We start from the raw sequence: 26,643 nt of genomic DNA, 5'->3' as shown, positions 1-26,643 counted from the left end.
ATGAATTCAGTATTGAATGAGCTATTAGGATATATAATTGCCAAAAAGTGTTTCATTTAATTCCTGGGAAATATAACTGAAGTGATGCAGAAGAATGATAATCACTCCATCAAAATGCCGCTCACTGCTGGCAATGGGTGGCAGGATGGGATTTACTGATACCAGTGCCATCATGGGTCCAATTTTTTATCAGTTCCTTTATTGATTCCTGATCAATTATGTGAAAACAATCTAGACCTACACAGGTGTTCAGTGCCAGTGCAACCGTTTTATTATCTCTGAGTCTGAATGTTGTTGTTGCAAGTTTCCAGCAGCGTGAGTTTGATGTCATTGTTTGGAGGTATATGGTTCAGATGGATCGAACAGTTTGGTTCTCATCTGGAACCGGTTCTTGATTTCCATCCCTAGATAGCAGGAAGGCCATTACAGGAAACTGGCTTGAAATGGACCCACCCAGACATAGACAGCGGTTAGATATAATAAAGAAAATATTTTTGATGATGAGTTTAAAAAAATCTAAAAAATAATTAAAGAAATGTGGAAATGTTTACAAATAAAGACACTGACACAGTATAATTTTATTGACAATAATGTGAATTATTGACAAAAAGTACCAAGCAAGTAAACCAAATAAATAGTTGTAAACTGTGCAGCTGTATGTTTTGATGTTATGTTTTTGTTTTACTTGTAAAGGCAATCAAATGATGCAAAAAATCAAAGAAAAGCTCACACTGGAGAATCTGGGACCAGAAAATGTTTAAAAAATTAATTTTATTATGTTGTAAAAACAAGTCCTGATTAATTTTCTTGTGACAGTCTAATGGAACAATCAATTAATCGATTAACCACGGGAACTGTGATAAAATCATGACAAAGCAAGACACAAAAATGTTTCATTTGTAGTTCTATTACATCCTACGTAAAATAAGGCCAAACAGAATAACAAACCAAACCAAAACTGTGGCTTGACAGCTCTCATTGAATGGAAAAAAAGGTTTTCCCTCTTTACCTTCTTTTGGACTGAATCTTTTTTTTTTTTTTTTTTACAGATGTCCATACCTGGCTGTCCATCTGTCTCCTGCCATCCCAGTTTTCGCTGTCCTCCTCTTCCTCTTCGTCATGGCCATGTTACTGAGGACCAGCTTCAGTGACCCCGGGGTGCTGCCGCGGGCCCTTCCAGAGGAGGCCACGTTCATCGAGATGGAAATCGGTGAGTCACAGGAATTTGTTTACAGGCAGTTTTAGAAATATTTGTCTTTAGTTTCAGTGTACTTATCTTCTGATCCACTTCTGCTCTGGTCTCCTCAATATTTCCCTTAAAACTTGGCTTCAGATCTTTCTCTTTTTTCAGACCAGTGTAAAGACAAACTGCTCTTGGCTTTATGGAGCTTTACAGTGAGCTTCAGCTCATTGTTTAGTTGTGTTGCCTGCAACTTAACTGTTTTGATTCACTCATCACTCTCACATAAACTGTGTTTACATGGACCCTGATATTCCACTAGTAATAAGCAGAATAATAGCACAATTAGAATAAAAATGCCATCTCAAGAAAGACTGGCCTGATTCAGCTGGATCAGAAGGATTGTTCAGTTGGGTTGAGAGGGTTGGTGTAATCCAGTAATCTATTCAACAGGAAAATAATAACCATGTAAACAGTTAATCTGATTTTGTGTCCCTGGCTGAAGTAAATATATTCTTTCCATGCTTTATGTAAAACAAACAAGTTTCCAGGAGGGACAGAAACAAAACAGAACTGGTCAGTAGTGGGTACAACTTTTCTGTTAGAAACCTTTAAAGATTTAAAGATGCTAATGAAACAAAGTGATCCAATAAAATGTGTTTTATTTACAAAAGTAGAGCTCTCCAAACGAATGAAAATCTTTGTCTGTGACCGCTGGATGTATAAATAAGTTCACCATATCAGCATAAGAGGTGTTAATGTCAATGTTGTGTTCATAACTTATTTTCATTGCCCTCAAGTGCCGAAAAAAATCTGTTGAAATGTTCAAATCCATGATGACATTCCTTATGTCTGCACCATCTACGCCACCATTACATCAAATGGAAAAAAATATATATAATATTTTATTTCTATACAAAAGTTGGAATTTTGACAGGAGTAAGAAATATACAATGGTTGTGTCAATCTGAATCTTTTCTTAATCATACATGTGTATATGATAACGTTTGTGATTGTGGATCTGCTAAAATGTCAGTTTATTGCTAATAATAATAGAAAAAGAGTAAAGCCAGGGCAGCAGGCATTCATGCACTTCAGCAATTATTCTCAGATCCACTGAAGGTTTTTACCAAGTTCGAAGTCGTCTCACTTCTTCTAGTGTGATTACAGTCCAGCTCTTCACCTCGAAGCGTGCACAGCTATTATACGCCGCAATCAGCACTGATAATGCCACCAGGCACTAATCCCTTATCTACATCCATTTAAATGTTAAGTCAACATGAGGACAAATGGTTATTTCAGTTCATGTGCTGTTACATCACCATCACCTTCTAGGCTGCTGTTTTATGTATGGAATAATATCCAGCCAGAGATGTGGACTGAAACTTTGTATTTTGGATGCATAAATACTTCAGTATATATGCAGACAGCCTCAGTCCTGTTTGGTTTATTCATGTTTGTTGTTCTTTATGTTGCTGAAGGTTGAGTGAGCTCTTCTGTGAAGGTAGAGCTCACATTCATTACAAGGGATCCTGTTGTCTCATTACACAAAAACAAACTATACACTGTATAATGATGACAACAAAGCCTCTGCCAACTAAAAATAAACAAGCACCAAGCGGTTCGTTTTTGTCTTTTTTATGTTCTCTCCCCGGGCTGTCCAGACTGTCTTTGTATCTGGAGGAATAAGCTTTTAATTTGCAATATTTCTGCACCAGTCCTCCCTGCGTACATGCTTACACTCCTCCCTCCCTCCGTCTCTGTGTGGCCGCTCATCAGTGTTCGCTCTTTGTCTCTGTTAAAGATTGACAGTGTCCTTCAGCCATCACTCGTGCTCTCTGTCCCTCCAGTCGAGAGACATGGGTGGGGACTGGTCCCAGCTCATGACGGAGGAGGGCTGTAATAAGAAAGCTGAGGCACTTGGTCCTCTGAGAATGGGTTGGCAGCCAGTGATTCTCTCATCATGACTGTGACTCATAACACTCGCTGGATGACAATAGCTCAGTGGTCTGACGAGCTCTGGTCACGTTTATATGAGGAAATCTCTGTGCAATTTATTTGAAAATACAGCTGCAGCTAATTATTATTTTATCTTTTTAATCTATTCTTGATTATGTTTTTTCCAATGATTGCTTAGTCTTTTAATAGTCAGATAATTATAAGAAATGCCATTACAAGGGGTCCCTGGTGGCTCAGTTGTTGGAACATGGGCCCCATGTGCTGGGGCTGTGGGTTTGGTTCCAGCCTACGATCCATTGCTGTGTGTCATCCTCCTGCTCTCTCTCCCCGTTTTCTGACACACCTTCACCTTCACCTGTCCTGTCAGTCATCATGAAACCAAAGATAACAAACAAAGGAAAAAGGAGAGCCATTGAATGCAAACAATTTATACTAAATCCTATGTTATGTATAGTTATAGATTAGGGAGTGACTGATTTTGTCTGTGTGTGTGTGTGTGTGTGTGTGTGTGTGTGTGTGTGTGTGTGTGTGTGTGTGTGTGTTAAATCTTATTGCCAATAAGATGCAGTCTGCTGTCTCACTCAATGTCCCGCCCACAACACAACAATCTGATTGGTTGAATGTTGAAAAGTTAGATTTGAATTAAACATAAAGGTATTTCAACATAGTTTTGTGTTGGAGTTTGTGCTATTCTAAATTTTGATACCAAGATTTTTGTTTTCCCTGCAAATGTATATCGATTAAAAAAAATTGATTATCTGTTTCCTTGATTACTAATGAATGGTGACTATATCGATATTAAACCTGAAAGAAAAAAAAAAAAACGTACCAGTTCATTCTATTACAGATTGGACCCTGAATGCAGCTTTACCTAAAGGCACAATCTGTGATCCAGATGCCTCACCCAGAAAAATTAAGATGCAGGATTTAAGCCTGTTCTCACTCCCAGATTGATTTTTAGGGTGTTATATGCAAACACTAACACCAAACAACTAGTAAATCTAACTTCCAAATGATTTAGGAGGCTTTCAAAGTTTTGTTTGCGTCAGTAATATAGTTAAACATGTTTTTAGATACGATCATCTAATGGACATCATGATTAGTTTTTTGTGCGTCACAGTCAGTCCTTCAATTAAGATGTGTTGTTTATACATAATTCCTTTGGGTAAAAGGAGCATAATGATGTAACTCTTTGGACAGAGCCAGACGAGCTGTTTCCCTTTGTTTCCAGTCTATTTCCAGACGGATATGAGAGTCGTATCAACATGTCAAACCTTTAAACCTTTGAAAAACCTAGGTCAGATTATGTGTTAAGAAAAAGTTTGTAGAAATGCTTGGGAAAATAGCATTTCAATGCTATAACATATATACTTAGACCCAGATTTGACTGTCCCATCCATTATCTGTAAACCCTTATCCTTGAAGGGTCGCATTCAGATTTAAATTAATAAGAAACATTACTGTGGAGCTACAGAATTATACAAAAACCTAAAAATAAATAAATGAATAAATAATGGGCCCACCCTTTAAATCAAATGATTTTTTTTTATTTAATTTTTCACATTCCACATCTCAGCAAATCTCCCATAATAATAGGAGCGTTATCACTCACAGTCAGTGCTAACATGGACCACATGTAAAGAATATCCACTGCAACAGTTTAAACGAACCACTTAGCTCACACCCTCCATGCAACACTTACAGCTCTCATACAGTATGGTTTCCAATGTGTTCGAGTAGCTGTTTGCTGAATGTGGGCATTCTAATAGATAACAGCCAGTGGAGGAGGCAGGATGTTGGATGTTTGATCTCATTCTGAGGCTGAGGCAGGCATGTTGATGAAGCCGCCCGCCGCTGCCTCGATGCTCTGTCCCCTCAGCCTGTTAGCGACTGGTCCCGAGGGGGAATGCTAATACGAGGAGAGGCATCCTCTTGGAATATATAATGCCACGAGCAGACAGGGCTCTGCTACCCGAGGGAGTGGCATCATTCCCCGTGAGTGATGACTCATTAATTTATTCTCCGCTGGTTTATCCTGAAAGCCACTAATCCTAACATCCTGTAGATTCATAATGCAGGGCGGTTTGTGCTGTCAGATAAAATAAATCTCATGTCAGTTAATGTATTTTGGATGGTTTTGACACAGCCTTGTAAACCTGCTAGTTTGACTGATTTATTAATGCAGAAACTGTTTTGTTTTATTACATAATAGAGAATGGCCATTGAGACCTTTAAACAAATGATAAATATGCATCTTACTTTATGTAGTATTCTTCCTTGATTCATCTCTTAATGCTCTCCCCAGTCCAGATAATTTAATTTCCACAAATACCACATTTTTCATCTTAATTTATCCCCTGAAAGTCAAATGAACATGCTTGCTCTTTTCCATTAACTCCACGTTCATGCCTCCCCTCGCTGCAGCATGTTAATGGTAGATTTTTTTTCCTAACAGTTTCTCTCCTGAGAGATTCCAGCCAGCAGCCTGCTGGTCATTAGCCAGCCTCCCCAACCTCTCGGCTCCTGCAGTGCAACATAATCAGAAAAATCTGAATGTGCCAAGAAAAGTGAATGCATGAGAATTTCACTTGGTTGTTGGCTGCAGAAACAAAAGATGCGACTGTGAAATACGGTCGCTTCAGTGCAAGGAAGGTTAGTTCATGCCTCAATAGAGCAGCGGGACTCTACACTATAGTGTTGCTGATAAATAATATTAACAGCTCAGCAGTGATTACACATAAATCCAGCATCATCAATACTGTATCGAGCCAACGTCGTCATTCACTGACATCCTCAAGGTTCAGCTGTCAGGATTTACGTCTTATTTTTTTCTTGTCCTTGTCACTGAATCTCACATTTCTCACTGCCTGGTTGAGAAATATACAGCAGGTGAACACAATACTGTGAACACCTTTATAGTGTAATCCAATTCAGTATAACAGGGCTGCAAGAAATGGTACCTTTGGTGAAGCTTATAGTGTTTGTTACGTGTGAACACACTATCAGAGGTGTTAATTTATGATTTTTGAAGACCTAGTTTTTGTGTTGTTGTATTGGATTGTGATTAGGTAACAGGTTTTAGAATAATTTCCTCTGTAACCAAGATTGTACAGTAGGGCTGCATGGTATGGGGAAAAAAATCATATAGTGATTATTTTGACAGAAAAAAACTATTAATATCATGATGGTGTGACATTTTTTTGGGGACTAAACAAACCTGTTTTCTTACATGTGGAGAACAGGACTTGTGGGCCAGGGCATCTCTGTAGCACAGTACGACATAATTTTGTGTGGTCACACTTTTTACCTTCACTGAAAAAAAAATTCTGAATTTGGATATTGTACTTGGCCATATTGTGATTTTGATAATATCCGCTTCATTGTGCAGCCCTCCTTTGTAGTCTAATGCAATCCATTGCAACAGAGCTTCAAGAAATAGTTACTTTTGTAAAGCTTGTAATACTCATTAAAAAGTTGTCAGAGGTGTTAGTTTATGATTTTTGAAGACTTCGTTTGCAGTGTTGTTGTATTTGTTTGCATTGATCTCTTAAGCCGGGTACACACTGTACGATTTTGGGCTGTTCCAGAGAAAAGATGATCAGTGTGAAAGAAACATGGTGAAATCTGTCACACTGTGAGAGCGGGTCAAAGATGGCTCTTGTCACAGTCTTGAGCCTGAGACAAAAGTCTGACACTGTCAGAAAATTCAGATATCAAAAAGTTTACAAAAGCATGCACATCCAAATGTGTTAAATACTATGTGCTGGACAAAAGTACTTGATTGATTTATACTGTTACTACCAGAACAAATCTGAAATTTGTCTTGCATCATAGCAGCTCCGTTTTCAAGAAACAAAATACATACATTTAATATGACATTAAGTCACAAAAATTAAGCTGAGATAAACGATACAATACATTTATCAATATAAACACAGAAGATGACATCCATGACCCTTTAAGATTTGATCTGGAATTGAGTTCCATATTTAATTTTAAGATTGACTGATGCACAAATGATTTTTCAGTCTAACCTCCAGTTCGATGGTAACAATCTGTATCCACTGTTCAGGACATGGCTGGGATAATTACATGTCAAAAAAGAAAAACTAGAGTTTGCACACTGGCATTTGGGCAAAATATCACATAGTGCTACATGGGAGAAATTTAGGATAACCATCTCACAATGTGACTGCTGTTATGACCTACGTCTACTAACTAACCAACAGGCATGCATGAACGTTTGTTTATGTAAGTCATTTTAGCATACTTAGCATACTACAGATGCTTAACATTACCTCAAGCTCTCTTTGCAAAATTGGCATCCCAAGTTGGCCTCTTTTCTCTCGCCACAACCGGGTCCACATTCTCCTCCTCCTCCTCATCTTTTCTTTTGGATTTTTCCTTACACATAAATATCACTTTTGCAAACACTCTTGCTTAGCTATATTATTTACCACTATAGCGGCACGGATGACTCTCATTGATGATGTTTTCAAAGTTTCAAAGGTATAAGTATATAAGGTAAGGTATAAGGTACGTTCAAAGTCATCAGGGCAACAAAACTCATAAGTCATGTCTTTCTACCTGGAGCCATTAATCATTCTGTTTACAAATATAAAAATCTACAAGAAATGTAAGTTTAATAAAAATAATGAAAGAAAGACAGATGAGATGACAGAGGATGACATGGTGATAAACAATGTAAAAAGCAATATGTGCGGTAAAACCAGAATAAAAATAGTATAAAAATCTGTACAAAAGGTGACTGAGGTAGACAAAGTGATTAACAGTTATGCTGAAGTTCACATACAACAGTGTATGCTGTATAAAAACATTATAGAACAGTATAAGCAAAAAAAAGACAAGTTGTGTATATTGTTGTATACTGACTTGTGATTCACTCTGTGTTATCATTGCACAGTCTATTCATCAAACATGATGTTGTACCCAAGTTTATTAGATGTGTGTCCCAGCATGGCTGCAATAAACATATAAGAATGCTGAAATCTTACAGTCAGTAGGCATCATCAGGATAATTTCTTGTGTGACCACGATTACCAGCACCTACTAAAGAATTTCATGTTGTTTGTCTCTACAGAGGCCGCCAATGGGAACGTCCCTGCAGGTCAGCGACCTCCGCCTCGGATCCGCAACGTTCAGATCAACAACCAGATCGTCAAACTCAAGTACTGTTACACCTGCAAGATCTTCCGACCACCTCGAGCTTCTCACTGCAGCATCTGTGACAACTGCGTCGGTGAGAAACCTGTTCTGCTCAGCCGTCAGTTCTTACAATGCTCAAAACAAAAGGCTTTACAAAGTGAGAAGACGACAGCTCACTGAAGTCGGTTTATTTCAGTTTTTCAGAAATAGAAAGGTGAACAGTGGTCTATGGGAAAAATAGCTTGCTGACGTGATGATTATTCCTGTAGCCTCAATTTTAATTACCTCTCTGCATTCTTTTGTCACAATAATTAAATAATATAAAAGTTAGAGCTTTATAAATAAATGCTGGACTGAGAAGACAAGGTGCAAAAAAAGTTTTAGGAAACTAAAACAAATGGGACAAAAACTTAACAGGGTGTGATTTTCTTTCTTTTGTTTTTTTTTAATGGAATGTGCTTTGAATTTTGAAGGCGGTTTGAACTGCGTGTGTGTGTGTGTGTTGTAGTGTGTGTGTGTGTAGCTGTGTCGTCTCTCAGCCCTGCTGAATAACAGTGATTTGGCTTCTGATGATTGAGGAATGCGTCTGAGGGGAGCGTAGACTCACGGGCGATATGAGAGGAGACAGTGGAGGCTCAGTGAGGGAATAAGCGCTCAGTCATTGTGAACACTGGTTCATCTGTGTCCACCTGCTGTACAAACACACACACACACACACACACACACACACACACACACACAGTCCAGGCATGACACAGCAGCACGCCTCAGTCCCTCTTTTACTGCAGTCATATCTTTTTCTCCTCCACTGGATGTTGTTTATGGTGGTTAAAGTCTGTCACTGAATTTGCAGCAATAAAATAACAGCCAAACCATTTCACAAATTACATTTGTTTATACCTGGCGCCTTGTCTGTTTAATATATTATAAGACGTCTGATGCACACGATAGCCTGTGAGTATTTGGATAGTAGTTTTAGCTCCATATGTAGCACATAGGAGTTGAAATAAAACAATAAGTATTGGGCTAAAGTGCTAGTCTGGTTCCAGGCTTCTGAATTACTCATGTCTTTTTTCAGTGATTCAAAATGACCAAAAAGGCAATTTAGTTTGATTATGAAGCTTGCAAAGTGCTTTCAGCTGTAATTTGAGGGTTTTTACGTCCATATTGAGTGAACTAGGTAGAGGATTACTGTCCTGCTGTACTCCGTATGAAATCTAAAAATAGGTAGAGGGACTGTGTATAACAAGACAAAGAGTGTACAGCTGTAGCAGCTCTGTGAGGTTGTACTTTGTGGTGCTTTGAGCTAAATTCAAACGTCGGCATGACAACATGCTCACAATGACAGTGCTAATGTTTAGCAGGTATAATGTTTAGTCTAATCACCATCTTAGTTTAGCTTGTTAACATTTTCCAGGTATCCAGGGGTGAAAGTAGACTGAAGTTCATGCCAGTTCTACAGCTCCAGTCTTTCTCGCTTCATATTAGTCTCCTCCTGCTCACAGCTTCATGCATCCCTGAACACACACATTCATTTTTTTTTAACACCTGTATGGTGTAGAGAAAGCAGATCATGTGTAGTGAATGATTAATTTACATCGTGCCTCACAATAATTTGTGAATGTTGACAAAACTTTCAAAATCGTAACAGTTTGTTGTGTTGAAATTAAAAGAGAATTACAACTAAATTATTATTGCTTACATAAATGAAAGAAGAGATGATGATAATAAAATTTCTCAAAATGTCCTTTACAACATATGGATTAAAATGAAAGATGACATTTTTAGCATTTTTTTTTAAACAAATCAAAACACTTTGGTGTTGGTTTGGTCTTAATGGTCTTAAAAATAGAAAGTGTAGGAACAGTAAATTAAACTCAATCTTCCAGGCTCTGTGTGTGTTTCAGAAACATAGATGGACACCATACTGTTATTATACTGGAGGTACAGAACGACCCATGGAAGATGCATATTTGACCTGCTGTCCATGTTGTTGGAATAAAACCGAACATCATGAAACATGACTGCTTGCCAAAATCCCACAGCACTCGATATCAGACCATTAACCTGCAACTGAAGCTGGTGTTAGTCAGCAGTAACTGATCAGTTGTGGAAAAAGAGCAAAGTTTCCTCCAGCATGGATTAAAAACCCATAGGTCTACACAGGGCACAAACACACTGGAAAATTTATGATAAAACTAACTGCTGTTGTCTTTTTGGAAAGGTGATCATGGCAGGTCGTTGTACTGGACCGTACCATCGTACTTTCACCCCGTAGGTTGGTCATTAGTTTCTCAGGTGTACACAGTGAAATTTTGATTCAGTTGTGCACTAGATGAAAGTCCAAAGTAATCCATCTAGTTCATTGGAATGATGAATCGTTTGTGGACCCACCAGCCAACCGACAGACAGACACTGACATTCCTGGAGCGATGTTGCTAGCCTGGCTTAGAAAATACTGTGAAAACTATATTCTATAAAAAGGCTCCTTCTCAACTCCACTGTAAATATTAAAGTGACCCATTTATTTTGACCTTAAATCTACAAGCCATTTCACATCTTGCGTTTCTGCATCAGTGTTTACTGTGTATTGTTGTGAAACTCCATCCAGGGAGAGCGGCGTTGTGTCTGCTGTACAGAAAAGTGTAAAGCTAGATGTTTACCTCTGTTGTCCGTTTGACACTACCCTGTTTTCATCTGGCTCTTCAAATTATAGAAGAGGAAGTGATCACTATATTTAGACTGCAGGTTTACAGAAGTTGATGCACAAAGCTGTCTTTGACTGAAACGCTGCAGCTGATACTGGTGTATTTTTAAAACTTGTTTGATTTTCAAAAGTGTCTGTTTCAGTCGCTGGTTCAATTTACATATTTGTACGTCAACCTTTTTTCTCTTTCGCAGACCGTTTTGATCACCACTGTCCATGGGTAGGCAACTGTGTGGGCAAGAGGAACTACCGCTACTTCTACCTGTTCACCATGTCCCTCTCCCTCCTCACCATTTACATCTTCACCTTCGACATCGTCCACGTGGTCATGCGTGAGTATTCTGTCAGTCATTCAACCAATTAGAAGGAACAGACAGGATGGATGATTTAAAAGAATCTGGCAAAACAGGAAGAACAACCGGTTATACAACCTCACTAGCATCGTCTAGTGTGGCTTCACATGTGCCGACACTATGACCTAATTCAGACCAGACTTTTCCTGGAGTGTGACATGACGCGCTACAGCTACTGACAGCTTGACATGAGTCCTCTTTCATCCTCACCCTCCTGCCTCCTAGTTCAGGCCAACGCAGACAGTGAGAAGACAGAGACGAGGAAACTGGAGTGTTTCTAGGCAGGATAATTAGCTCAGGGCTTGTTATCTTAATACTGCGGTAATGTGTAAGAATAATGCCTTTTCAGTAGAGAAAAATATGAATAACTTGTTTCTGTCTTCACAGGTTCAGTGGATAATGGCTTCTTGAATGCACTGAAGGAAACACCTGGAACATATCCTTTTAAGCTCTGACCACAGAATATACCACAAAAACAGCAGCTGTGTGAGTGCTCTGTTTGCCAGATTTCCGAGAATAGAAAATGAAAATCATCAGGATACTCTTCAAGTACGATACCCCAACAATGACCAAAACCTCTCCTTGAACGGTGACTTTCTAATAATAGCTTAGCATCCGTAACCAGGCACAGCGGGCCTGTCAAGTTTTTCTCAGCATGATGAAGTGGAGTCCTTGCTTAGCCTTTCTAAAACCAAAAACACAAGCGCAAAAGTGTGAGGAATGGATTAAACATTATGCTCATCTACAGTCTAAGATGCAGTCATTTGCATGTACAGCTAATTAGTACACAGTCCAAGGAGCACAGCTAACTACATTAATTTTAGGGGTTGTAGGCTGTTATGTTACAAGCTCAAACACTGTAGAATTTCACACTTTGTGGAAGGCGGTCCTGACTGCTGTTGGAGCTTAACATTAGTGACTCTGGTCTGCTGTTATTGGTTTGGGGGGAAATACAGTAACCCCGGCCAACATTACCCGAGATGGTGCCATGCTGTTGTTCCAATAGCCCATTATTCTCAAACCCCAGTAGTCCAGAAAATATATATTGGAATGAAAGTCCATTTGTCTGACAGCTCGCTATCTCAAAAACAAGCACCCATTGCTCCAAAAAAGAAAAAAGAAAAGAAAAGAAAAGTACACTTCTGCCACTAGTTGTTAGTTCAATGACTGTCAGTTTTTTCCCTTATATCATCGAAAGAGAAAACATATTGTTTGAAAATGCAGTTACATAAACTATGCAGCCAGGCAGGGACTACACAGTCCCATCTTAAAAATGTTCTTTGTCATACTGCATAATACTGGAGCAAACTGGCTCCGCACTGCAATGAAAGGACAAGCCTGTTTCTTTAGTGCCTAGATTCTCAAACTGTGGTTCCTGTCCCACTGGTTGTACACAAGCTCCCTCTAGTGATACATGGAGGAATGTCAGAAGTATTTTTCAAAATGAAATAAATTAATTTAAAAACATAATGCTGTCAAAATACTAGAAGAGTCCCAATGAAGCTACACACAATATAAATAATTTTAAAATAAGTTTTGTCTTTCCGCTATGTCAGCCTGCTATGTAATCACAGTCGTAGAGGCAGTGTGCATACAAGCCATCCATGTTTACCAGACGTTATGAGCTAAACTGGGATGGCAAGATAGTAAGTGGAGGTAAAATGTAAGTACTTAGAGAGCTCGACATTTTCTGAGGTGGTACACGGTGTAAAAAGTTTGAGAAACACTGCTTTATTGTCTTCCTTAATAGCTGGTGATGATACTGACATTTTGTGTGGTACATGTAGCTTTAGCATCAGTTGTTTAGCATGATAGCACATATATATAACCATCAGGTGTGTTATTTTATCAAATCAGCTGGACAGTGTTGTCAACCAACTCATGGAGCTATTGTTAGCTTAATTAGCTAGCTAGCTAGATAAAATATGCTAGAGGCTAAATCAACAGCTAGAACTAAGAAGCTGCTTTTGTCTAAGAATTTTTATGGTGAATCAGATAAGTTGTCCTTTCACTAAGCAAAATCAAAAACTACAAAAAACTCATAGCAGCAGGAACAGGGGATACTGAATGAATGAACAAAATTGTTTCATTTCTGCACAGTAAAAAAGGTAAAAACCTCCTGCCTTTGGATCTTACCCCTTTTTTTTAGACTTCATTACCTTCTGCTGACGGTCACTTGCTGTAATCATGTTACACAATTGTCATTGTGCCATTTTGTCATCACCTGCTGTCCACTGTTTAATCAGTGACCATGTGTCAGGCAGAAAACATCTGTTGCTGTTTTCTTAACTGGACTTCACTGTGCTGGAGGTGTTGGTGTGTTTCTTCACCCTGTGGTCAGTGGTGGGACTGACCGGCTTCCACACCTACCTGATCTCTCTCAACCAGACCACCAACGAGGATGTGAGTGCATCTTTTTGCATGTTCAGTTAAATGTGTTCTATTTAAAGCCACTGAAGCTTTTTGTCCTTGGATCCATTCAAACTGCAGACAAATGCTGTTGTCATTTCTACGGTTTGATGTCTGAATCATGCTGTGAGGCTCTGCGCTGTACTTTGCATCTAGTTTGTGTAGAGTTCACACTGTTTTCATGCAAATGAACCATGACATATGAACACACAGGCTAACAAGATTAACTCTTTCTTTGGTGGTTTTCTGTGACATTATTACCATCAAAGATCTTTGTTCCAGTGGCTGAAATTCTAAAAATGCTCTGTTGAACTGTATTTATATAGGCTATATTTGTCTTGGTGGTTCTGATAGGTGTAGTAGTAATTCTGGAGAAAGATAGTTGATTTTTGAACCTCATACTCAGGTTATCAAATTTACTGACTCTTTGGATTGTTGGCTTGAAGGTTGATTGTTGAGTCTCGTTCAAGAAATGGTGACATTTTGGGAATGAGACTCAACAATCAAGTACTTTACCGACCTGTAAGTGGCCATATTCTCCTGTCACAAGGTCGATTATTCTAAAGCCTGAAAACAGAGACGAAAGTAGGAGGAGATGTCTAGTTTTCTCTCAAGCCACTTGAATTTCATTATATTTAAAGGTTATTTTGAAACTTTTGCCCAATGACACCAAAAGCAAATGGTCTACCCCAGTTTTAAGACTTCAAGTTGGACTTTACATGCTGAGCTTTTCCAGTGTAAACTAAAGCTCAGAGGTGATGATAATGTACTATGAGGCTGTTTGGGAACTGACAAAAACACCAGAACAGCTCTGTAGTTTATAAATATCAATATAGTGAGACACATGCATTTCAACTTTTCAACATCTGGCTAGAAGCACTGAAATGTTTCTTGGGTGCCTTGGCATTTGGCTTTTTTTTTTTTTAAAGTGATAGTTCACCCAAAAATGAAGAGACTTGGATTACACCAGACTAACAATATGGAGGTGTTTTATGGGTTTTTTTTGTTTTTCGTTGTTTTTTTATGTTTGAAAACTGGTCACCATTCACTTACATTGTTTGGGAGATCCTGCAACTCTGTTTTCCTGGGAAACTCCAGCAGTGTTTTATGGACTAAAATACTAAACCCTACCCTCAATCAAGAGTGAGTAGATAAAGACTGAATTTTCATTTTTGGTAGAACTATCCTACAAGTTGCCTGGGGTATATGACGTGGCATACACATGAAGTGTAAATAGATGAGAACTGTGACCCAAATATTCACACACATTTGTCACTGCTGAGTGATGCTCACCTGAGTTTCCAACATTATTTCCACCTAAATGATCTAAACACAAGAAAGAAAATTATTTAAATCTTAAGTCCTATTCACACAGGATTAGTATTAGTAGATGACCCCATGTGATTTCGAAATGAACTCCCCATGTCTGTGTTTTGTGTGGTTCATTCAAACAGGTTAAGCAAAGTCAGTCAATCTGTTCTTCAGCAGCCACATTAATAACATAGTTTAAAGTTGTTTTGCCCACTTTTTGCATTTGTTGCAAGGTTAAATATACATTTGCTGCTAACTTCCTCTGTCATCCTCACTCATTTTATCAGTGTCAGTATAGCTGATCTCATAGCTATTACTACTGTTCAGTATCTTATGATCTGAGATCTAATGTCATAATTGTTCAGTTGTCTGACAACAGAAACAGATGTTTAAAAAATTCAAACCCCAAATCGCTGAGATACCAATTCGCACAGGATTACTATTATGACAGGACAGCTGTGTTTGGTGAAATATGGTAATTAGTGGTGGAATTTTTACTTTCCAAATTACAAACACATGATCACACACAGCATTACGATCACAGACGACCTCCGTAATTATCACACATTACTAGATGTCCTCAGGTAATACTAGTCCCATGAAAAGAGGGCTTTAATTGAACTAAACAGACAACTCATAAGTGCACCTTAAATGCCATAATAGACTCTGATCAATTACAAATAACATTAAATGAAAAGATGAAGAAAATCCACCTAAGCGCAGATATTTAGTGCAGTAGTCCTCACAGATTTAAGGGTTGAGATGAAGGGTGTGTTTAAGATGATTTGTTTTGAAATTAGATTTAGATTAATGTAGCTGTCAAAGTTAGATACATAATGAAGATAAAGATTTAAGAATATGTGTGTAAATATTGTTCTGGCAGCCCGGCCTCACACGAGTGGAAAGATAAACATACACCACAGAGGTGTAAACATTACAATTTATAAGACTACAGAGCTGTTTCCTTGACAACAGCACTGCCTGGTTCAGTACAGAAGGACAAAGGGCTGGTAAACTGTAGCTTGTTAAACAACACCATTATATTGTAAACTAAAGTAAAGCAAACACAGAAAACTGTGGCGAGCTCAAATAAAAAGAAAGCAGAGAAAACAAAATCCTGACTGAGGCTAGGAAGTCTTTTTATAACCGCAGCGAAAACACATTTGTTCCTTTTTTTTAATCAGACTTCACATGAGACAGAACAGTATTGACTGCCTGTATTTTAAACTTTAATGCGTCCTCTCTTCATCCAGTTCAGCCACACGGAGACTAAACCCTCTTTACAAGGGGGATGTGGCCTATAATACAGCAGGAACAGTTTTCTGCTGCTCCGTCTGAGCCATATGACAAATTGGCTGGTAAACGCTTTGAATGCTAAAAGCAGCACTTGGACTCTCAGTCTCTGCTCACCAAGGCGACAGTCTAATGATCTAAAAATATGCATGAATTGCTGCTATTCTTAATAAACCGATGACAGAACTGAGCTGAAATAAGAACAAAACAGAGTAGCTGGTTTCTGGCTCTCGACTTGTCAGCTACATTTAGAGGAAGCTTGAGAGGCTAAATGAGGAAAACAAGTATTGATTCCTTGATCTCATTACCATTGAGTCATTAATTAGTCACCACACACACACACACACACATATTCAGGGTGATCTAAAGCAGAGGATGCAGGTGGTGTATATTTTGTCTGTGTACACCAGCATTAACAGTGTGTATACTTCACTGGAGGCTTTGTTAGCCCACATCTGACTGCAGAGGCTCTGATGGGAAGCAGAGAGCAGCAGCAGCAGCAGCAGCAGCAGCAGGGATGGTGGGAGGTTCTAGATGGCTGAAAGCAAGAGAGTGCACTCATACTTTGTTGTAATGATTAATTTATAATTCCCCTTTTTCCTTCCTGTGGGACAGCTGGCCTCGTTTTTTTTCATTTCATCAGTAATGAAGCTCTGCAATGTGCACCTACTGTGTGATGTTGCTCCAGGAGTTGAAACAATGGCTGTCAGCCCGGCCGTTTCAATATCTGTGATTGGCCTAATAATAGATGCATCGATACCTGCAGGGGCTGGGCTCGCTGCCAGAAATACTGCTGCTGGGGGCGGGGGGGGGGGGGGTGAGAGAACGAGAGGGGGAGAGGAGGAGAGGAGGAGGATAAAGATGGCGGAATAAGGGCGAACAAGAGAAGGCACCTTGAGTGTTGTAGCTGCTCTGGTCTCCCTTAGGATGACACATGCTCTGTCAACTGTGCCTCCTGCACACTCACACTCGCTCACACATGCACAGATACACACAGTACACGTAGGCATGCAGCAGTACTGGAGTGCCTCATGGGCAGACTGTTGACCTATATCTGCTGCAACTAAAAAAAAACAAAACAAAACAAAACACTCGTCTCTAAAAACAGTGCAGCCAAAGTTTGCTTAGTTTTGGGGTCAGTTATATAAGTCAATCAATCAATCGACCTTTTCTTCTTCTGCATGTTTTTCTGGTAAATAAAAAATGTGAAATGTATTTTTAGTTACAGTTACACTTGAATTAATATAGCACGTAAAAAAATATGATTAAATAATTAGGTCTTGCGTTTTCCATATTAATGGTACAATCTCTTTAGACAGATATCTGTAGATGAATGCAGTATCTGGTTTTGGACGAGTTCTGGTTTCTGTTTGTAGTCCAAAACGTATTGAGTGATGACCTTTGAGTTGAACACATTGGCTGAAATGCAAACTTAGAATCCATCAGCCATCATTTGATGAGAATTAAGCTTTTATAAAATGTATCTGTCTTCATAGATAGATAATCCTTGGCATACGCTATAATATTAGAGATAAATATCTGACATGACAGAAAATAAATACAAGAACAAACTATACTAAAATAAAAAGCAAGAATAATATTCAAGGACACACTATACCAAATATAGAAATACAAATAGTATACAAACACTACAAAAAATGTATATGCAGATATCTGTTGAGAGAGATTGGCCAAAATGTGGTCAGTCATTCATTAAAACCTCTCAAGTTACTGATCAGACTGTAAACAATGACTGAAGAGGAAGTCTTTGCACAAATATCCATTATTCTGATATTAATATTGAACTATATATATATTGAACTTTGGTTATGTTTAGGCACCAAAACTACTTAGATAAGGTTTAGGAAAAGATCATGGTGTAATAATAATATAATAATAATAATCTTTATTTATAGAGCACCTTTCTAAATCCCTGTTACAAAGTGCTTTGCAGAAGGCAGCAACTTCGTAACAAGCTGATCTTAAAACAACTTTGTGAGAAAGGCTTTCTGGCATAAAGATTTCTGCCCTGTAGTTTAACGTCCTCCATGTGCAACAGGTAGTGTAACCTGTATGTAACCTGAGAGGTGAAGCCAGGGGCCAAACAAAAAAAATCTCTGAAAACTGCACTCGGTGCTGCTACTTAAGCTCAATGATGAACATCAGGGTTAAATGATAAAAAAAAAAAAATGAGCAGGACAAAACACTGCTGGAGTGAAGATCTTAAAGTTTTAAGATACGAAATATGTCAGGCTGAAGTTTGTGGAACAAACGATGCACAAGACATTCAGAATATTCCCATCTGATGTAATTGTGCGGCCATAAAAAGCAATGAATATTTCACTGACTGTAAACATCCTATGAATATGAAACAAGCCAATACAGAATGTGAATATGGAAAACAAAATAGGAAAACTGGACTTTTAGGGGTTAAAATGTTCCTCTTGTTAGCTGCTAAATAATGCATACTGAGAGTTTATATACAGTACAGTGCAGTTTTTACTGCTGGGGAATCCTTTGTATGAATTCTCAGGTTTTTCAATGAATTATTAAAGTGGCTGTAATCTGTAGTTGCTGTGCTCGTTGGCGCCCGTTGGCACATAGAGTTCCCATTAAACCAGGAATCATTAAATCCCTGACAAGATCTTCTTTAGTAGGTCAAAGCCAAGCCTGTGGGAATAACATCTAAAAATGGAGCTCTGCTTTTGAATAAGGTATGAAGCAGAGGGAAAATCTTTGTGAAAAAGAGAACTAAGCGAGATTGTAACCAAACCGGGGTGTGTTTGAGATGTTGGTTGAAGGTTTGTTGCTCCGGTGGTGAGTGTTGTGTCCATTTTGTTTTGCTCAGATTAAAGGATCCTGGTCGGGAAAGAACAGAGTCCAGAACCCATACAGCCACAAGAACATCATCAAAAACTGCTGTGAGGTGCTCTGTGGGCCGACGTACCCGAGGTAAATTCTCCCCACTGTTGTCAGCAAGTTCTGTATCGGTGCTTGTGATAAATGACACTTTTAGATCCCTCTCTTTCATGTTTGTTCGTTCTGGAGAGTAATGAGCAGGATGCAGTTAGTGACTGATCGCCTTGTCTCGTCTTCCAGCGTCTTGGACAGACGAGGACTGATGCAGGACGATTTGTCTGTTCCTGCGATGACTGCCACTGCACCCTCCTCCACCTCCTCCTCCAGCAGCAGCAACCCAGTGCCACAAACCACAGTGAGCACACACACACACACACACACACACACACACACTGTACCCTCCCCCCTCACACACTTCCATTAAAGTAGATTGAGGCTGCAGAATGGTGAATAGAGAGCAGACATAAAACAGAGTCTAAACCAATTACAGAGAGTGTTGGAGAGAAGAAAGGATGTGTGTGAGGAGAAGTGTGCTCTAAGTGCACAGCACTTTTCTTATCGATAATCCATCCTCTGACACATGGAGCCTTTTTGTGGCTCTTAACATAGTTGTGCTTGTTTATCTGTTTATAATAGTTCAGTTACTGTATTTTGTGCTTGTAGCTGGATCATTAGCCATGTTTGTGCTGTGCATACTTTAGCATATTAAAATAAAAACACAGAGTCACTCTCCTCAGCATTGCTGTAAATCCTGTTGACATCAAAATGTTCCATTGCCACATGAACAGTGTTGGAGAGTCATGAACTACATGTAATTGAACTGGAGTCTAACTATATTTTGCAGTAGCTTGCTGGTATTTAAACTAAATTCATATTTGCATAGTGATAGTAGTCAAATTACTTTTTGGGGATTTTTTGTGTTGTTGACTGTTTGAACCTCCTTTGATCAGTCATGCCCCTTTGCATGCGGTGGATGTGCAAAATATTTTGAATCTGAAGTTGTAAAATTTAACTTGCAAAGCTGACATTCTTCACACTTTCTCATCAGCGGCATTTCTTGCTGGCATTAGATATTTATTTTATTATATTTTGTTATAATTTTGAATCACATGATGCAATCTGACTTTTTTTTTTTACAAACTAGTTTGAACTACTTTTTCTAAACAGCTTAAGTTAACCAAACCACATTTCTCCCAAGAATAGTTTTGCTAGAGTTCAGCGTCATCCACTGTGAAATAATTGGCAGCTCTGCTTTTGAAGTAGCTTCCCCCCGCAAGGTTCATATGTTCTCCAGAATTTTAATGTTATTAAGAACTGCATGGCAGAAATCATAGTTTTAAACATTTTATATCTGCAGAATGTTTTTTAGGGAAAATCCAGTTGTTTTACCTGAGGTTGGTAAGAAAATAGTTTACTCCACTTACTGCAATTAAGTAATCCTTTTGCCAATATGAACTACCTTCATTAATTGTTTAGACCAGGTTTTTGGTTTCAGGGTCTCATTAAATGAGTTCATATTGAAACAGTGTATTTCATTGAATTTTAAATATCTTCAGTTCCTGGGTGTTCAGACCAAAACCAGCCCCTGTGTTTTAAAAAGTAAATAAAAGTAGTACGATTGTAATGTGGGACCACAAGGGACGCCGTGCATGGATGTTGTCACCATATTCTACTAGTAGTCAAGAGCATACGTTTCTGATACAAGTCATCAGAAAACATGACCTTTCTGTAAAATTAATGTGAAACATCTAAATGCTGTCAGGCAGCTGGACTTTCTCTCTCACTCTTGACAGGCAGAAAGTAACATTAATAACAACAATGCAGCATTTTTTTTTTTTTTTTGCTGAATCCCTTTGCATTGAAGCAGTAGCCATACTGAAATTGATATCTTGTGGAGCTATTTATAGGAAGCAGTCAGTCAGCAAGGAAGAGAAGAGGAATCTAATTATACTTTTTGTAACTTTTACTCTTTATATAAAACTTAATCCCTGTGCTGTGGCAATTCACACTTAAATGGGATAGATTCAGTCTTAATAACATCTTAATAACCTCTACTTCTCTTTAAGTCTGTCGTTTTAAGTCTTAAATCTGTATATGATCTTCTGACACTCAGTCACCATGAACCTGAACCAAGAAATGTGATTTTTGGTCACACTGTCTTTGGTGTGATTGATATTACAGCTACTGCTGTCGTTTTAGCAACACCCAGTGGCCTATTTTTCATGTTATTCTGTTGTCTCATGAGTTTGTTTTATGTTTGATAAAATAGAGTTATAATGTTATATGTTATAATCCTGCCTATATAAAGTATTGGCCATTTGTTTATATTGTACCAGCGTTTTAGCCAAAATGATGCCAGAGTAAAGAGCTGGGTTTTTCATTGTAGGATGTTGGTGCAGTGTCTATGTGTTTTTTCACAGTACGTTGAAACCTAACAAACAGAAAGAGACTCTGCTGAGACATGTTTTACTGTAATTTCTGGTCACCCTGCCTCTGCCCTCTTTCTGTCTGCTGTCTCCATTATTATGCTATTATATTATCATTACATCACTGACATGAAATGACCTTAAAATGAGAATATTGCAGTTATTTCTGGGACAGTATGACAGACCTGTGTGGTTGTTGCAGGCATGCATGTATTTATTTGCTGCAGCTCAGTTTGTCATCAGTGGCTCTTTGCGTCTTTTCAGCATGCTGTCCTCTGCCTACAGAAAACCACGGCTCCTCTTATCCCAAATGAGCACACACCTGACGATGCCAAGCCGAGCATTGCTGACTCAGCAGAGAAGAGCCCCTCCCCCAAAGAGGAGCTCCCTCCAACAAAGGTCCCACCTCTGGCTTCACCCGAGACTGATGCGGAGACATCCATCGTCAAGGACAAGTCCCATTAGCTGCATGAGGGGGCGGCTCCCGTCGTAGCCCCTCCCTCTGGCTGATCATGCCTGGTCAGTAACCGAAACATTAATAATCGACGTCTTGATTTCCGTGCAGGTGACTCGGTTATTCTCCTGCCCTACATTCCACCAGAGGAGCAGAGCTTCTGCAGCAGCTCCTCCTCTTCCCTCCTCTCCCCTCCGGTAGCTGCAGAGCGGTTTGATTGACACTGACTCCTGCAGGAGGGGAGTGATTTAATGGAAAGTCAGCAGCTTCCTCTGTCTCCTGAACACTGCATGGAAAAGACACACAGGAGGAGAAGCTGCAGAAAAAACAAACTCTCAGAGTATGACGTCCCCGCAGGTCACTTGATGGCTGCTCTGATCGTCAGTACTACTTCTGTTCTTCATTTAAAACTGCATTATTGTGAGAGGCCAGTCAAATATACTCCCTGCAAGTGTCTGGCAAAGACGATATTAACTTGTGGACATGTATAAACCTTCATACATACAGTCAGTTTTCTGTTGTGTGCACATTACATGCCCTATGCAAACATGAGAAGGCTGGACAAGCAGCTGTTTAGAAAGAAGGGTTCCAGCTCTAAGTCTGTCAGTACACATGATGTCCAGGCAGGGGGAGGACATGCAAATCCTTAGCTGAGATATCCTAAAGGCTCCTTCCAGGCAAGTCCAAATCTACCTTGTATTCTGATATTGCTGCATTCAGTACTGTTGTTACTCAACGTGCATCTTTTTTTGATCTAGACCAACGCCTGTCCTTCCATTTTTATATAATCCAGGATGTAGTACGACGTTGGTGCTCTAAAATAGATGAAATTGCTTTACGCACAGTTCAAGTATCCAGGAGACATTTAGCCAGAGTCCCAGCGTGTGTGAGAAAAGGCCTGACTCCAGATGATAGTAGACACTAGTAGTAACAGTGCCTTATTGTAACAGTTGCACCATTAAATGCAGCTGAGGTTAACCAACAGAAAGAGACCGTGAAATCCGTTCTAACCACTGATCCAGTGTTAAATGAGAATGCCAACCTTTATACACTAATGAGTCCAGTGGTTTGCAACCTGAGGTTTGAGACCCCCACAAGAGGCTACAAGACAAATCTGAAGGGTCTTGAGATGATTAAAAGAATCAGGGGTGTCACAATTTCACTTCTAAATCAAAAACGGATTGAAATGAGCTTCCAGTTTTTATAATCGAAATCAAAAGCAGGATCATTTTCACCCAATATTTGTTTTTGTCTCTCCACCTCAGCCTACTTGCACACGTCCAGCGGACAGGGTCGCGGATGTATCCAGTTCTTTAATTGACCTCGCTCTCCACTGTCGCTGTGGTTACCTAGCGGTCTGCTCAGTGTCTCCGCTGCTAACATTTATCTGTGCTAATTAAAATTTCAGACAACTTTGCTGTGAAGAATGCAGGAGGACGCCACAATAACGTTGCATGAACAGGGACTTTTTAATTTATTTTCTGTGAACACAATACAAGTCGTTTCAGTAACTGTTACTATATGCTTATCTAGCCACGTTGTGACGAACTAATATGGCGTAACTGTCCCTTGTAGCATGTACTTTTCGGTGGCCTTTTGCAGGTGAGAACTTCATAGTGTAACAACGACGTCGCTCTCCGTGTGTGTGTGTGGGGTGGGGGGGGGTGGTGTTGGGGGTGGGTTAAAGAAAACCTAATTAAATTGTGACTTTAAAAGTGAAAGTCAAAATAGAATTGTAGATTTTGAGAATCGTGACACCCCTAAAAGGAATACTTTTGGGGAAAAGCTTATTCACTTTCTTGCAGAGAGTTAAAGAGTTAAATGAGAAGATTGATATCACTCTCGTGTGTCTGCTGTAAATATGAGGCCACAGCCAGTTAGCTTAGCTTAGCATAAAGACTTGAAACGGTTAACCTGGCTCTGTCCAAAGGTGATCAGCCTGTCAGCACCTCTTAAGCTCACTAGCTAAAATTTTACATTGCATTTGATTATTGTGCACAGTCATACTTTATTTTCTGGGGTTTTGTACAGATTAAACAAAATAATTGTAGGTGTATTTCTAAAAATTGTACAGAGTGAGGTTGGTTGTTTCCTCCAGTTTCTTATAGTTGCCTTTATTTGAGGGCTTGATGATATAGCTGAAAATAATCATCATTATCATAATAAAATGGATCATTTCAATTGATATAGATGATCATTAGGGTTGCACAGTTAATTGAAGATGAAAAAATATGGAGTTTAACCGCCTTACTTTGAATTTAACTACTTCAGTATGACGGGATATAACAGGCTGTTCATTATTCCTTTCATGGCAGTTTACATTTAATGTATTTAAGTATAATTATGGAACAATCTATTAAACAATATTCTTATTGCTATTAATAAAGTGTGTATTGCAGACACATATTGCCAACTTTATGCTACGTTAAATTAACCCGCTGCAGGCTACACACAGACATGAGAGTGGTGCTGATCTCCTCATCTAACAAAGCAAAAAGGAAATAAAAAATGTATTTCTCAAAATCTCTCAGTATTCCTTTTAAAACGATAGGAAAGTAGAAAAAACATATTTCTGCTAAATTATACCACAAATGTCATTTTTCTTGTGAAATACTGTGAATTTTACCCTGGAAATGATTGAAAACTATAACCTGAGATGGTAAAAAGTGGTCACAGCTGGTAATGGTGATTTTAAGAGGTCTTTGGTCTCACAGGTTGGGAACCACTGAATTAGACCTCGTGAAGCAAAAACTGAGAAAAGCCATTGTTGAATTGTACATAGTTTTAGCAGGTGAAGACGTACTGAAAACCTCTCAGCTGATTGGTGAGCAGGAACGACTGCAGCAAGGTTTTGTTTTGTTTTTGGCTTTTTTTTTTTTTTGTTTCTTCCAGTGTTAATTCTGCTGCCTGTGAGCTTAAGCACCTCCTCCTGCAAATCACACCAGAGCTGATCTTCCTCCAAGTCCTCTCTCCTCCTGCCTCCTTCTCTCTCTCTCATATTCAACTCCTTCTCTTCTTCTTCTTCTTCTTCTCCTTGCGACTTCGCTCTGAGAGTTATTCCTACAGTACGCCCAAGGCTGAGGCCGCTTCCACTGCAGCCGTCTCGTTATTGCAGAGAAGAAATCTAAGTCAGAGAGAGACAGACACTTGATACTTTCTTTTCACACATCTGTGTATTTCAGACAGAGCACAGCCTGTAATGTGGCTTGAGATTTTATTTTTTGTTTTGGGCACACAGATTGCTTGAGGGGACAGCATCCACACAAAGAGAAAACTGAGAGAAAGTGAAGCTTATTCTTAGTATTTAAATGATGTTAGCTGATAGCGAGAGTTTGTAATAGTGATTGTGTTGTATGCGAGACAGAGTTAGTATTTGTGAAATATACTCGTGTAGAAATTCTAGTGTGTCAACAGTGTTGTATCAGACTCTGAAATCTGCCCGAGATGATTTATTATACGACTCAAAATGGTCACAATTTCTCCTTTAAAACTCCAAAACTATTTGCCAAACAAAGAGTGGAAAGAGAAGTTTAGGATGCTGGGTTGTTGGCAGCTGTATGCTTATTTTCATTGAACCATTAAGTAGTTTAAAGCTCTAGACTGATATTTTTTAGATATCTAAAAGATTAATCTAGGCCTGCAACTAACAGTTTATTTAATTATTGATTCATCTGTGGATGTTTTGTTGCAATTTGGAGAAAGAGTCCCAGTGTAGGAGGCTAAGCAGTGTACTGCTGTGGACGGGGTCAGCAACAAAATGTAGTTTAGCCACCTGAAAATAATTAATGAGTTTAAGTAGACGCTATATTTAGGATATTTTCATGACTTTACTTTGCTGTCATACAGCCTTTTGTCACAGGAAAATGCTGCTATATAAAGCCAAGTATTGCTTTCTCCAAACCAACCAAACTCCATTTGCAAAATCAGTCTTTTTTACCTCGCAGAACACAGGAGATGTTGGACTACTTCTGCCTCGATCTATTGTTTTGTTTTTTTTGTGTTATTGTGTGACTTCTTTGTTTTAAAAGTTTAGTTTGGATTCCCCAAAGTCACACAGTTGCACAAAAAAGATAAATACTGAGGCAACAACTCTGGTGTTCTGTGAGGTAAAATTACTGTTTTGGTAAAAACTACAGTTGAGAGAGAAAGAGTGATATTTGGTTTGTATAACGTCGGTTTTCTGTCTGATGGCAAAGTAAAGTTGTGAAAATATTTTAAATACAGCGTACACTCGAACTGAAATTTTTTTTTTTTTTAGGTGGACAAAATACATTTTGCTGAACTATTCCTCAAAATGAATTATTTGGTCTATATTATGTCATGAAATAGTGCAAAATCCCCAAATATTCTATTTACTATCAGGAGATTGAAGTATTTATATTGAAAAGATGGAACTAGCAAGGTTTGGGCATTTTTTCTGAAAGAATTGCGAACAAATAACTATAATAATGATAATAATGATTATAATAATAATAGTTGACAATCAGTTTTTCTGCAGATTGACTAATCAGTTAATACACTAAGTT

At 38.8% G+C, this 26,643-nt stretch overlaps 1 protein-coding gene across 2 annotated transcripts in view; it reads left to right on the top strand.

Moving 5' to 3' along the window:
• The window catches only part of zdhhc9 (zDHHC palmitoyltransferase 9), a 39,560-nt gene extending 17,030 nt beyond the window's left edge, over positions 1-22,530 (top strand). The window contains exons 2-9 of one of the 2 annotated variants that reach the window (XM_084719513.1): positions 1,050-1,210; positions 8,241-8,399; positions 11,207-11,344; positions 11,753-11,801; positions 13,666-13,768; positions 19,227-19,330; positions 19,478-19,592; positions 21,949-22,530. In XM_084719513.1, coding sequence (XP_084575639.1) covers positions 1,050-1,210; positions 8,241-8,399; positions 11,207-11,344; positions 11,753-11,801; positions 13,666-13,768; positions 19,227-19,330; positions 19,478-19,592; positions 21,949-22,128 — 1,009 coding nt within the window. In that variant the 3' untranslated portion in view covers positions 22,129-22,530. Of the gene's footprint in view, positions 1-1,049; positions 1,211-8,240; positions 8,400-11,206; positions 11,345-11,752; positions 11,802-13,665; positions 13,769-19,226; positions 19,331-19,477; positions 19,593-21,927 lie in introns of both variants that reach the window. The other variant, XM_084719512.1, reaches the window with a different exon arrangement.
• Positions 22,531-26,643: the final 4,113 nt, after the last annotated feature.

Source organism: Lutjanus erythropterus, chromosome 5 (assembly GCF_056507025.1).
Source record: "Lutjanus erythropterus isolate fLutEry1 chromosome 5, fLutEry1.hap2, whole genome shotgun sequence".
NCBI classification, from domain to species: domain Eukaryota; kingdom Metazoa; phylum Chordata; class Actinopteri; order Lutjaniformes; family Lutjanidae; genus Lutjanus; species Lutjanus erythropterus.
Note: the sequence above shows the minus strand (reverse complement) of the source record. Positions and strands in the feature narration are given on the sequence as shown.